This window comes from Megalops cyprinoides, chromosome 10, assembly GCF_013368585.1.
Source record: "Megalops cyprinoides isolate fMegCyp1 chromosome 10, fMegCyp1.pri, whole genome shotgun sequence".
Lineage (NCBI taxonomy): Eukaryota > Metazoa > Chordata > Actinopteri > Elopiformes > Megalopidae > Megalops > Megalops cyprinoides.
The window spans coordinates 7,313,066-7,326,760 of NC_050592.1; the positions used below are offsets into that span (position 1 = coordinate 7,313,066).

Here is a 13,695-nt window from a genome sequence, read left to right on the forward strand (position 1 = left end):
GATTACTCAGTGCTGCAAACATCTGTTTCCGAGGAGAGCTGACTGCCCTTGTGCTGCTTCTCACATATTGCAACCAAATGCCAGTGTTAATTACTAATGTTCCTATTCAGTTTTACCAAACACTATGTTGTTAATTAATTCGACCAGACGTATGTAAACATCACATCTCTTCAAATAATACAAATTAATTGCCAAGTGGTGATACTTACCTTTTCAAACATCACCACTTGGAAATTAATTAGTATTATTACAGCCCTTCCAGTATTACCAGATTAATCAACGAAAGGCTTAACCCACAAGACAAGTACAGTATCCACCTCTTCATTGGAGAAGGACACTATGATAATGCTTGATAAGATTATTTTAAGTCACATTTTTTTTTCTATTTCGCATGTCTCCGTTTTACAAATCAAGCTACTACTACCTACTCATACTTCTTTCTAATTCCAAAATGGTATCAGGTTCTAACAGTAGGACTGAATTAGAAAATAATGTATGTCAAAATGATTAACGTAAGTCCATCGATGAAAATGGTTAAAAGCTGTATATATAAACGACCTTTATGAAATGATGCAGACAATTAAAATATGTTTCATAGATTATATATTAACCGGTACAGTCTTTACAGCGGACCCGTTCAGGTACAACAGGAACCCAAGATGACATCTGAATTACCTAATTGTGAATCAAATTGATCTGTTGTCCAGTAATACTTCACACATCTGACTCAATACCGAAAATCTCGCGAGAGTCGACGTGAACCTCGTGTTTCGAATACGGGCTGGAAACCCCGTCGGTCCCTCTTTCTTTTGCTGTCGGCAAGCAAGGTAAATTTGGAGTCTTCCTCTGATAAGGAAAACGCAAAGAATTGTTGTTTTAAAACACAGTTAAGATTTTGAAACTGGCCGGATTCATCAAATAAATTGTTTTGTGCCACCAGAATGTTCTAGTTGTTCAGATTGATTGTAAAAGTGGTTTATTGTGCAGTGTGTGTGGCGAATGCTAAGCTATTCGGCTATGAGTCAGGCCTGCTACAACATGCTTTCAGCGTGCTTGTCACATTACGTTTGCCAGGCTCAGTACGTTACCGTGTTCACTTGTTGCCTAAAGAGACAAATTCTCTTTTGTAAGTTCTTTAGCCAGCTGAGTGGGGGGTGTATACAGCGATATGTTGAGAGTCTATAAGTGTAACTCTTGAGTGTAGCGTGGTTGCCATTACGTGTAGCTAGCTTTACTAATGTTACCTTGTTCAGTACCGGTTGGCTGGGTAGCTTAGCTCGTCAGCTAACTGGCATAAGTAGGTAATGTAGCCGTTTTCATTTTTCTAATTAGTTACTCAAAGTGTGCATATACGTATGGACGTACCTATCTAACTTTGTATGTGGAGCTCGTAACGCATTTACCGTGTTGGAAAAGTATTCATATTTGTGGAAGCTTGATAAGGTCGCTGTAAGTAGCTGGCTAGTATGCAAGATGTGTAGCTGGTTGTGTAGTAGTTTGAAGCTGGGACCGTATTGCCTAAATGTGTGACGCTGGTATTCACGGAAGCTTTCCTTACTGTTAAGTTAGTCAGATTTTGATTAGGAACTGGAATGTTCGCTGTAGTAATTTCACAAACCCTTTCATTGGAAGCAGTTCGGAACTCTAAAATAGCTTGTCACGCATTGCCCGTAACAAATTTGTTCAGCCTTTGCGAGGGGAGAGTGACTGAGTTGTGTGACTTTGTCTGAAGTCTTTCTTTTCTCGTCCCTGCACTTTTCCCCATTTCAGATGCCTGGTGTCACAGTGAAAGACGTCAACCAGCAGGAGTTTGTCCGGGCGCTGGCAGCTTTCCTCAAAAAGTAAGGCCAGCTCATCATCTTTTAGACATGTCTGTCCCTTAGCTCTACTTTTAAATGAATGTGTTAATATACTACTTGCCAGAGTGGTAACAGTGGGACATCAAGTCTTGTCAAAGTTGTCCATAGCCTCAAGTGCCAAACTACACCACTGTACAATGAATTGTCCTTTGGACTTGCACTGAACTTTCTGAAAGTTGCTTCTGGGTACAAGTTCAAGTGCAGAAACACTTCCAAAGATGTCATTGCAAGGTGAATATAGTGTGTTGTTGGATTTTCTTGAATGCAGTCTGAACATCCTGTCCTCTTTCTGTCTGTATCCCTCTCCCTCTTTCCCCTCCCAGGTCAGGGAAGCTGAAGGTGCCAGAGTGGGTAGACACAGTGAAGCTGGCCAAGCACAAAGAGCTGGCCCCATGTGACGACAACTGGTTCTACATCAGAGCCGGTGAGATGGAGTGTCTGACTTCTCTGACCGTACTCTTTGTGTAGCCCACCCCATGTTAATGTGGTAATACACCAGAGTAATAACTTCTCCTCTATCTATGTACTTCTGCACTACATTATTGGTATTTAGCAGATGCTCTTATCCAGAGTGACTTGCATCAGTAACTGGTTTTTACAATCTTATCCATTTATACAGGTGGATATTTTATTGAGGCAATTGTGAGTTAAGTACCTTGCCTAAGGGTATAGCAGCAGTGCCCCTGTGGGCAATTGAACCAGCAACCTTGGACTTGACTACAAGTCCTGCTGCTTACCATTATGCTACACTGCTGCCCCTTCTACACCAGAACTAGAGAGATGAACAGCTTCCTTGAGTGTTAGTCCCTGTTAATGTCCTGTCTGGTGAGCGTGACTGCCGGTTCGCTTGGGAACGCAGCTCGTGTGACATGCCCTGTCTCTGTGTCCCAGCCTCCACAGTGCGTCACCTGTACCTGCGTGGCGGCGTCGGGGTGGGCTCCATGACCAAGATCTACGGCGGTCGCCAGAGGAACGGCGTCTGCCCCGCCCACTTCAGCCACGGCTCCAAGAACGTGGCCCGCAAGGTGCTGCAGGCCCTGGAGGGGCTGAAGATGGTGGAGAAGGACCCCAACGGGTGAGGGCATGGGGGATAGGGACACACCCAGCTTGCGTTAGAATGAAAACACCAGTGAATTCCAACAGGACCATGAGTGATTACTGCTACACTCGGGAGATTACTGCTGCATTGTGGAAGGGGCCACTGCTCAAAAGATGTTATCAGGCACGCAATTAAATTTCAGTTTAAAAATGCACAGTGTTAACATGCCACAAATTGAATTGTTCTGCTGCTTGTAATTACCCACAGTTAGAGGCATTTATAGGAAAAAAATGGTTGACTGAATGCTGCAAAACTAGGATGCAGTCGATGTGCAATTTTACCTTGCACTATAAGCGGTGTTTGTGTGTTTGTTCATTTGAAGCATGTTCTGGCTCAGAACAGTTAATTGTTCTTTTGATGTTGTTTGTAACACGTTCTATGGTAATTAAGCTTTCCTTGTATCACATTTTGATGTGATTTGTCAGCATTGCACAGCTGCGTATAAATTCTGAGAATTTCCTCAGTTCTAGTTACTCCAGGCGGTGCTTGGTTGTCGTTCACCTCACTAATGCTTTTTCTGGATGGTGTAATGTAAAAATTGATACCCAGATTTAGGTTGACTCGCTGTTTGCCATTGCATGGTTGTTGCTGCATGTAAACGTATCGTAGAAATATTGTGGCCCTTGCAAGGTGTGTTCACACAGATAAAATGTTAATAGCAGATTGAATTACATTGAATCGCAAAGTTGAAGCAATACAAAGGGCAGCCCCGCTGCTAAACCATCTTCAAGAAATGCAGAATGTGAGATGCTTTGCCTGGGGAGAATCAGCTGATTTGTATGTTGGAGGCGATGGTTATGCAAATTGAGATTTCACTGGAGAGTGAACTGCTTGGAGAGGGTTTTTATGGGAAATGATGAATTGGAGTAGAAGGATTACAGTTTATACAGTGCTTATTTTTGCCGGTACCACTCTTGGTTCTGTGATCTCTGCATATTGCTCTGGTGGCTGAACCAATCCACCAGTAGTGATCCCGCACCCATGAACGTTAACGTGACATTTCTCTCCTCTGCAGTGGTCGCAGACTAACTCCCCAGGGTCAGAGAGACCTGGATAGAATTGCTGGCCAGGTGAGTCCCATGAAGTCTTAATACCTTAAGGAATCCCTCCCTCCCAACCCTCAAATAGTTAAGGTTTTTAATCTGCCTCACTGTGGCCATTTTTCTATTCCTTCTCCCTCTACTCCTCTGCTCTCTGGTATGATTCATTGCGCTCTCCTTTTCCCCCAGGTTGCAGCTGCAAGCAAGAAATCTTGAATTATGTAATAAATACAGTTTTGGATAAAACTCAATCATGGCCTGTGTTGTCATTCTGTTTTCCCTTGTCTGCTCACAGTACCCGGAAGGGTGTATGAGTGGTGGTGGTGAACTGTTCCTTTACTGTAAATATTGATGTTAGTTAGTTGCATTGAATTCATGCTGATTGAATCTTGGCAGTATTGAGCTTTTAGTGTGTTAAATCAACGTGGGTTTAAATCAGGTAGGTTTAACAGTCTGACAGGTGCAAGAAAAGGAAGCAGTTTGCCTTACCATGTAGAGTTTAGTTCTGTAGGGACAGTTCTAACAGTAATACCTGTACACAAACACAACACTCAAGCTGATTGACCAGTGGTGTCCACATAGTTGCATTGGAGATGGTACTCCGAATGAAGGCTTCAGTGTGGCAGTACTTTGCGCTTTGGTGAGTTACAGTTAACCTAAAGGCCTGCTTGTAGTTTATAGAGAGGATGCAATGTGTTCATTTTTTGTGACACAGCCAAGGACAGATTGTAGACCAGTTTGTGGAGTGCCACAGCTTTGCAGATGTTCCAGTGAGTGAGGAGACGTTGAGTCTGAGGTGCAGGTGGGTAAGGGAGAAGGTAAATGCAAGACCAGGGGTGGCTGCCTTGGCCTTGGGCCTGCACAGCTGCACTGCGCTCATATTCCTATTAAGGTGGTGTTGGCTTGGGTCGAAGACTGGCCCATCTGGGGAAAATGCTCAGTATGAAATCATTAGATTGCCTGTGTTTTATGTGGTGTTTACTTCTTTGACTAAAATTTTTCATAATGATGTCCAGTCCTACATGTGGTGGTGACAGTTGGGCTTGTTTATAATGGAAGCTGAAATCAGGAACACATGGCACGGGCTGGGCTGGTTGCATCTGGCTAAATTAATTTAGCTAAATTCATAAGTAAATTCAATTCATTTTCAAATTAATATAGAGGCATTTGCATAACCCTGCACATTGCAAATACCTGTCAGTTGACTATATAAAACTTGGAAAAGAAATCGGGCAATTGGCAAAAAAGGAAAATTAAATTCAGGTGAACAAGGAGCAATCACTTCTGTATTACCTCATGTAAGCAGCAGGTGGAGACAGAGCTCTGGGAATATTGCTTTTTGTGCATCAGTGCCTTCAAATGCATCCCATCCTGCCAGTACCAATTATGGCCGAAAAATTGATTTCTTTTAAACCAGTTTTGAAAGACTTGTGAAAGTAAAGAGTGGGATTTGGTTAACATCGCTTTAAAATGAGTTTGATTGGCAATGGTGAAGGCCAATAATTTCCAATCAAATTCATTTTAAAGTGGTTTTTAACACACCGTCTGACAGCAGAGTATTATTCAAAACAGGATAAAAAGGTGTTGTAAGTGGGTTAAAATTTGACAAACATTTTAAACCCAGGACAGGCACGGCTTCTAAACTGTACCACAGCTCCTTTTTCCTGTCTGCCTTGTGTGTCTCGGTCTCATTTGTCATGACTGTGTGGGCCTTTGTGTTTGCGTGCCATGGTGTGTCTGAGGTGTTCCTTCCTGTTGTTCGCTTGCAGTCACAGAGGTATCCGTGTGTGTGTCTGCCAATCTAGCTCACCGTGTCTGCGAGCTCTACTGCTTCGTCTGTACAGCTATTTGTGCCAGCCTGTGCACATTGAAGTGTGCGCACTTTAATCTCGGTCTCTCCCTTCTTTTGAAGACCAGCTGTTCTCCCAACACCTGAGCCCATCCCTGCATCCCTCCCTTCCCCCCGCTCTCGCCCGCTCCCCTCCCCTCCCCTCCCCTCCTTCTAATTTGAAAGAGAGGGAGAAAGATAAATATGTCCTTGAGCCATTGAGAAAAATGTGTGGAATGTGTGTGAGGAGGTCTGCTCTGTTTGTTCACTTGCTACCGTTAGGCAGAGCCAACGTCTTCATTACTATTATTAATGCGGCCATTGTCTGTGGCTTCAAGGCTGCGCCGTATCTTCACTTTACGTGGTATGTTTTATGTTTTTCTTCTCCAGCAACTTGGGCAGGTGTTAAAATCACAGATGTTGCTCACCATCTAAATGTCTCAATGTGCATGTGGGTGTGACACCCAACGGGAAATTAGCATTATGAACAAAATAACCCATGCGTGGCGTCGATCCATTTTTTCAGATCAGAAACTGAAATCGCACCAAAATGCCATTGTTTGAAGTGACCAGGTATACCATCCTCTATTACCAAACAAGGAATAACAATCTGATGATGTCATGTTGCTTTTCTCTGGCCGAATGTCTGCGCTCCCGTTTCAGAAATAGCAACGCTATCATGAAGTCCCCAGGGAGGCGAAGGAGGTTTTCTACCGCACCAGCGTCTGGAACGGCAAGTCAGCGTTGCAGTTGCTTGCGGAAGTGGCAGAAAGCTGAACGGTTTACTCGATTAGAAACGAAATTTACTTTCCTGTTGCCCAGCGCTTTTCATGAACACCGCTGTTGTGCTAGCTTTTTAGTGCTAAATCACCACGTTCCAAGCCACAATGCCTCTCTTTATTTTTTTTCCCCACAAATTCCTCTGTGAGCAAACACAATGTCAGCGCTTGTTTGTAGAAGTCGTTAAGCGTCCTCAGAACATCTAATCTCGTTACCGTTGTTCGCTTGCAATCTCACAGAGGCACTTTGTCTTTAAGTGCCGTGTTTTGGTTAAGGCAAACATCCAAGTGAAAAATGATTAGCACCGAGCCCCTGCTCCCGCGGGTTGGAAACGGATTCCCTCCCCTACCGTGGGGCGGCGGTGTTAGCCTCTTCGTGTGCCCCTGCGATACGGCGTCTGTGTGCCGTCACCCATCCGTCACTCTTTCTGCATGTGTCGGGTCAGGGGGAGGGGGTTGGGGGGTGTAACCTGTAACCTGCTGTGTGTTTTGTGGCCGCTGTGGCTGTGTGTGGCAAGGCCACAATAGTCCCTGGTTGGTTTTTTCTTTGCTTGACTGGCTCACAGGACGCCTGCTCCCCACACCTGTCTCCCAGCAGAGGGGGGGCGGAGGGGCGAGGAACAGATGCGTGCGGGTGGCGTGCGGGTCGGAGAATCGGGCTTTTTAGGTTTATGTAGGGACAGGCGCCAGGCCGACCCCCTTCACCCACCTGTCTCCGCGTGACGGAGGGAAGCAGGAGTGGGATGAGGAGCCGACAGATGCACGCAGGCAGGGAGGGAGGTGGTCAGGCTTCACTCACTCCTGCCATGCCCTCGCTGTTCCCTCCAGAGCTGGACGAGGATTAGCAATGGTTTCCTAGCTGGAATGTGCTGTTGGTAAGGAGGGGCTTGGGATTTTCTGAGTGTGTATTGGCCCATTAGTGCCATGGCCATTGGCTTTGGTTTGTTTATCCCATTTGGCCTCTGAAATGCTGCTAATGCACTCACTGTTTCTCCAACTGTCCAATGCAGGCTCGGATTACACACACACACACACACACACACACACACACACACACACACACACACACACACACACACACACACACACACGCGCGTGCACGTGCACGCAGGCACACACACAGACATACACACACTTGTCTCAGGTGATTAAGTTTCTCTGCCTCCGCCATTTCACCCACCCCCTTACCTGTCTCTTAGCGCAGACGCAAGCCACTCTACCTGCCTCTCTCTCTCTCTCTCTCTCGTTCTCTCCTACACACTTCTTCACGTACTCATACCCTGCCTCACCTCTTACGCAAACATTCCCCTCTTTCTCCGGGCCCCCGCCGGCTCCGCTCCCCCCATCGTTCCTTCTTTCCCTCCATCCACGTCACCCTCTCCCCTCTCCTGTCCCTCACGTCCCTCCCTTATCTCTCCTGCCCCTCCTTATCTCTCCCCTCATTGCTCCTCTTTGCTCCAATCCTCCTATCTCCCCTGCATTCCCGGCTCTTGACCCCGTGCCACCCCCCTCTTCCAGCCTTGCCCTCTCCTTCTCTTCCTCCCTCTCCCAACCTTTCCTAGCTCTTACTGCTTTGCCTCGTTGTCTTTAATTACTCCAACTCTCTAGTGGCTCCAGTCTCTTTTTTTCCCATACAAACATCAAATGTGGATTTATTGAATAAGCACAGCTCGCCTACGAAAGTACGTGGATTACGGATCTTAACCACCCTGTAGCGCTTGCGTGCTAAGCAGCGAGGACGTTAATAACTCAAGTCATAGTGATTATTGGAAGCAACCATGGCAGGGTTGGTTGTGCATTTGGCCCTTTGTACAGTAAAAATGTTAGAGGCAACAACAGCGAGGAAAGTTAAATGCACGAATGGAATGTGAGCCTCGTGGTATCTTTGTGCATCCTTCTCTGACTGTCCCTTGGGTGGTGACATACTTGGCAGCTGCGCGGGGTCTGTGTCCCCTCCCTGCCGGACCGTCAGCTCCAGGTACGCTGTTCGGTGGGGAAAGCTGGGAGTTTCGCAAGGTGTGCAATCCCCCTTGGTTAACATGTACAGGAGAATTAATCTCTTTACCTCGCGCTTCTCTTTGACCCCTCTGACTCTCCCTCCCTCCTCCAGTCAAATTCCAAGGCTCATTCTTCGGCCGATCCCTATCTCTCTGTCTTTCTCTCCCTCGCTCCCTCGTTTTCTCTCTTGCTTTCTCACTTACTCTCTCCCTCTGTCCCTCCATCTCTCGCTATTCCTCTTTCTTCCTTCCGTGACCTGTCTATCCTGTCCTTCTCTGTCTATTCTATCCCTCTTCTTTTGCTCTCTCTCTCTCTCTCTCTCTCTCTCTCTCTCTCTCCCCCTCCCTCCCTCCTTCAGCTGAAGTGGCTTTATCATTGACTTTGTGGCATGAGGGGAAAATAGCCAGTTACAGTATCTCCCTCATGAATAGGCAGATAGAGGAGCCTGTCCTTTAAGAGTCAATGCGGCAGTGTCTCTGCGAGTCAGTTTGCCAGCCAGTGTGGGTGTCGGTCCATCAAAGAAAGCTGGCGTCACTGTAAATACAGAGAACAATGTCGCTTTGAAGAGCACGGACAGCTGTATCTGTTTCCTACCGTTCTCCCTCGTGCCTGAGTGCTACCAGCCTGGAGTTTCATGCAAACAAGCACAGCCCAGGAGAAAAAAAAAAACCCACAGCATGCTAGGCGGCCCTCCACTGGGCTGGCACATGTGCGTACAGGCATGCATAATTCATTCAATTACTCTCATTTCTCGTTACACACCTGCTGTAATTCATTGCCACTGGTTGATCAATCAAATAATTTGCAAGCTCAAAGCGACAGCGTTGCAGGCCATTTCAAGTCAGGAAAAGCGCACTTTCGTGTTTTCTCCACTTAATCCCCTCCACTACCTCACTACAAAAGCTACCAGCACTGCCCGTGCCAGAATTATGCAGAATCAAAGGTATTCATCTTGTTCTGTAAGGCATCCGCCGAGACTACTATAACATAAGGCAGTTGCCTTGGGCGCTCTAACCCAGTTTGGTAATTGGCAGGTTTATGATTCCTTTTTTTTATGGTATATAGATTGTACATCAGTTTGGGAATTTTTTTTTTTCATCAGAGGAGAGTATATTACAGTTGAATTTCATGTTCCCTGCATTTCAGAGCAGCGCATTACGCGTGAATCTCATGAATACCAATGCGGCCGCCACGGGCAGAGTCATGACAGCCCCCAAACGTGGGCCGATCGCGGTGCGTTACCTTTCACCTGGCAATGCGCAAAATGGAAATGAATGTGACTTCAACACGCGGCGGTTTTCGCAAATTTGATTTCGTAAGATAAGCATTCGGTCAAAGGGCCTTCATTGGAGCATTGAGCGTGCAATGGATGTACGCATTATGTACAGAGAGGGGGTGAAGCTGCTTACCTGTGCGCAAATCAAGCATGAAGAATGTGGGCCTGGATCAGTCAAAGGCCATGTTACTTAAAAGATTCAAACTGTCTGTACAAATGAGTTCGTATGGTGAAACAAGAATGTGTGAAGCGATTGTGACAACATTATTAGTCAGCACAGAAGCAAATACATAATCTTTTATAGAACAGTTGATAGCCCAGAAGGCAAATGTACACAGAGGCATGCAGAAAAAAAGATTAAGAAACCATTAGAAAGTTATAAAACCTAAACAGTCTTCTCCCCCGTGAGTGTCAGATAGTGTTTCTATAATTATGGGGGAACTAGACATGCATATAAATTTAATGATACCATTTCTAAAAAGCTCGCAAGATTTGTCTACATAACACAGCTCAAGTGGAGTAAACAACATGAAGCACAGATAAGGATTCAGTGTTTTTACAGCAATGAGCAGGCCCATAGGCTCTATCCATTACCTTCTCTTTAATCCTTTCATGTTCTGCCTGGTTTCAGTATGAACTGTCAAGGGACCCACTCTCTGTTCTCATGGCCTCTTGACATAACTGTCTCACCCAGTCACACTGTTCAAGGGGCTGGGCGCAGCATGGCTTCATGTTGTGTACAGCCACAAGATTAACCATTAACTTACACTACAGATGTGTAAATTCAGGGTGCTTTTCATTTCACATGTCTCTCTTCACACACACCTTCTTATATAATTCACCAGAGAACTATGGGTGGATAAAAAGGAATGTAAATGCTGAATCACTGATATATGTTTAAAAGGTCACCAAGTGGCCATAAAGCCATGCTTTGCTGACACAGGGCTGTGTTCTCGTCTGAGGAGGATATGACCCCTTGAATGGAAAAGGAAGAACTGACCTGTGTCCAGTCAAGTGGGAGCAGGCAGTCTGGAGGGAAAAGGTGAGTCCTGAATCCTGATCAGTGTACATACAGCAGGACCCAAGCCAATCATTTGTTTTATTTGATATCCTTTCTGATGAGTATGAAATGGCAAAACCAGCTGACTGCACACCACAGTTACAAAAATAGTCAGAAGACTGATAGTAAGCAGGAGATTTCCATTTTAATTGCTTATATAGCACTTGGGTCAAGACGTGAGCATATGATAGGACACCATAAATATCGATGGTAAAAATGACACTAATTCATAATATCAAATCTGAATATATAACAGGTCTATTTTTGATACAATCATTTCTAAAAAAAAAAAACTCCATCCGCAGTATATTATTTGTTAGTTTCTGAGTAACTGTTCTTTACTTATATTTAAAGAATTCACAGGTAGTACAATAAGTTCTAATGTTCTATTGTTCTCTGTAATGTTCTAAAGTTCAAATTTTAACGTTCTAAGGTAAGCAGTTATGTGACTGTATGATTCCTAGAAGTGTGTCAGGCTCATGAAGGACAGAGGTTAAGAGCCCTGTATAGGTGTGCCCACATGGTCACAGTCCTCTCAGGCTCACAGCGTTTCTCTATTTAGCCAACCCGGCAGTGTGTCCCTGCAGCCGGCGAGCCGGCCAGGAGGCCGAGTGTGTGGCTGAGTGGAGGTGATCTGCTCTTTCTCTCTCCCTCCATTTACATTTCAATCCCTTGTTCACAGCTGGAGCCAAGGCGCTTTGCATGTAGATGTGTGGGTTTTTGCTCTCAGTGGAAAACGCTGAGAGAAAGAGGAGGGGGCAAAGAGGAAAGGAGGGAGGGCTTTGAGACTGGGGGGGGGGGGGAGCATGAGAGAGGGTAAACGGGTAAAATTGTCGAGAGGAAGAGTCGGGGAGCGGAAATGGGAGAGAAAGAGATGCTGGAAGAGAAAGGACAGCTTGAGTGGGGTTCAGGCTGGGCTTGGATGAGAGTGATATTGAGAGACAAAGATTTAAATTTCAGGTGGAGCACTGCTTTATCCCTTTTTCTCCCTCGCTCTTCGTCTCCTTTCTTGGCTCATCACAGGGCGTTGGACCTGAGTGTTGTTTTCGGTTTGTGCACGGGTGTGTCTAAGTGCACTGTGAACCCTCAGCATCCTGTTCTCGTGGGTGCATGCCTGCAGCAGGTATTAATGTCACCCATGCCCTTGTGCACTCCTGTGTGTGAGTGTATGGATTGTGCCATGTTTTGCAGCAGACAACTTGTATCATTGGTGTGTATGTGCATGCATTGGAATATATAACCTACGTACAGTAGTCTTGTCTGCAGCGTGTCTAAGTGTTTGGGTGTGATGCACTGTAGTGAATGTAAGTGCAGTCCACTAAAAATAAACAAGTCTCTGTGTATATCACTCACTGCACTGTGCCTGTGAGTGTCTCTATATAATCTGTGGTGAGTGTGGTATTTAAAGCACTTCGGTTAGCATGTTGCATATTATACAGTGCAGCGGGTGTACGGTATATTACACAATGCAGTGTGACTTCATGGTATATTATAAAATGCAGGGAATGTGTGTGGTATACTTTACACTGCAGTGAACGTGTTTTATGTGATGCGTTGTGGTGAATGTGTGTATCAGGCATGCAGGTCTCTTTGTTGGGAAGGGTGTAAGCATAATCTGAGATCTCTTTCTCCGTGCTCTCTTGCATCCCGGATCTCTCAGACCAGTTAACTCTGCTGCCCCTCTTGGCATTCTCATATGTTCATTCTCTGCATTTCTGCCATTCTCTCTCGTCTGTGTCATCCTGTTAATTCTTACCCTCGTTACGGCCCACCCTCCTCGTCTCCCGTCTGATGTTTCTCTCCGCTTCACGTTTCTCTTTTCGCTGTGAGAAAAGCAGAAGGCTGAAAGAAAAACGCAGAGAAAGATGCTGTTGTTCACATATGTTTCTTGGTGTTGTCCAGTGACTTCATAAACAACTGCACACAAATGAAAAGTTTAAAATTCTTTCCTGTTTTAGAAATAAAACAGAATATTGCCCAATGCAATCCAATCCATCTGAGCATCTCCAGTTGTGGTAAATTACTCAGTCATCAACAAACAAGCTATCAGTGATCAGAAATCAGCGAACATCACAGATGAACGTGTTCTATTGATCGGGGCACCTCCTGATTAGCAGGAAAAGCTGAGCGTTTTAGGGCATTACATCATAGCGAAACCCCCCCTGCGGATGACAGCGGAGCGCTGCCGCCCTGTGCGGAGGGAAATGAGTGAGTCATGAAGGCTGATTCCCTGAATGGGGCTGGCTGTGGGGATCCGCTGTTGCAGAGCACAGAGAAGCAGATTGTCCAGCCCCTGCTGTCTGCATCGGATGCCTCACGCTCGTACGCAAGGGCAGATCCGGTCATAGAGGCGCGTGCCCACACCCACAGATGCAGCCTGATTTTATTTGCTCTTCCTGTCAGGACATCCTATGGGCTGACATTCAATTTCTAATGGTTATTCAGGACTTTTTTTAATAGGCATTTTATAGCATCTAAAGTACTATCACGAGAGATGAAAACCCAGGGAAAGCATTTGGTTGGACACACTAAGAATTTATGAATTTGCCCTGTAAGAGTTACTTCATTTTAAGCTATGTGATGTACATATTAGAGATGAAACACTGATAATTATTCAGGTAACAGTCAGAGGTGCCCTTTAAATGAGACTGTCCTAGTGTGGAGATTAAACCAAAAAAAATGTGTCTAGAATTTCTTCTCTCCTGAGGAACTTCATGAACTGTCCTTTGAGAAGTACAAGCGAGTCCATCAGCAAA

At 45.4% G+C, this 13,695-nt stretch overlaps 1 protein-coding gene across 1 annotated transcript; it reads left to right on the top strand.

The window, feature by feature from the left end:
• Positions 1–790: 790 nt before the first annotated feature.
• Positions 791–4,249, top strand: rps19 (ribosomal protein S19). Its single transcript, XM_036537961.1, has 6 exons — positions 791–827; positions 1,771–1,841; positions 2,183–2,283; positions 2,751–2,934; positions 3,974–4,028; positions 4,188–4,249. Exons 2-6 carry the CDS (start codon positions 1,771–1,773, stop codon positions 4,212–4,214), a joined length of 438 nt encoding a protein of 145 aa, XP_036393854.1. The 5' UTR covers positions 791–827; the 3' UTR covers positions 4,215–4,249.
• Positions 4,250–13,695: the final 9,446 nt, after the last annotated feature.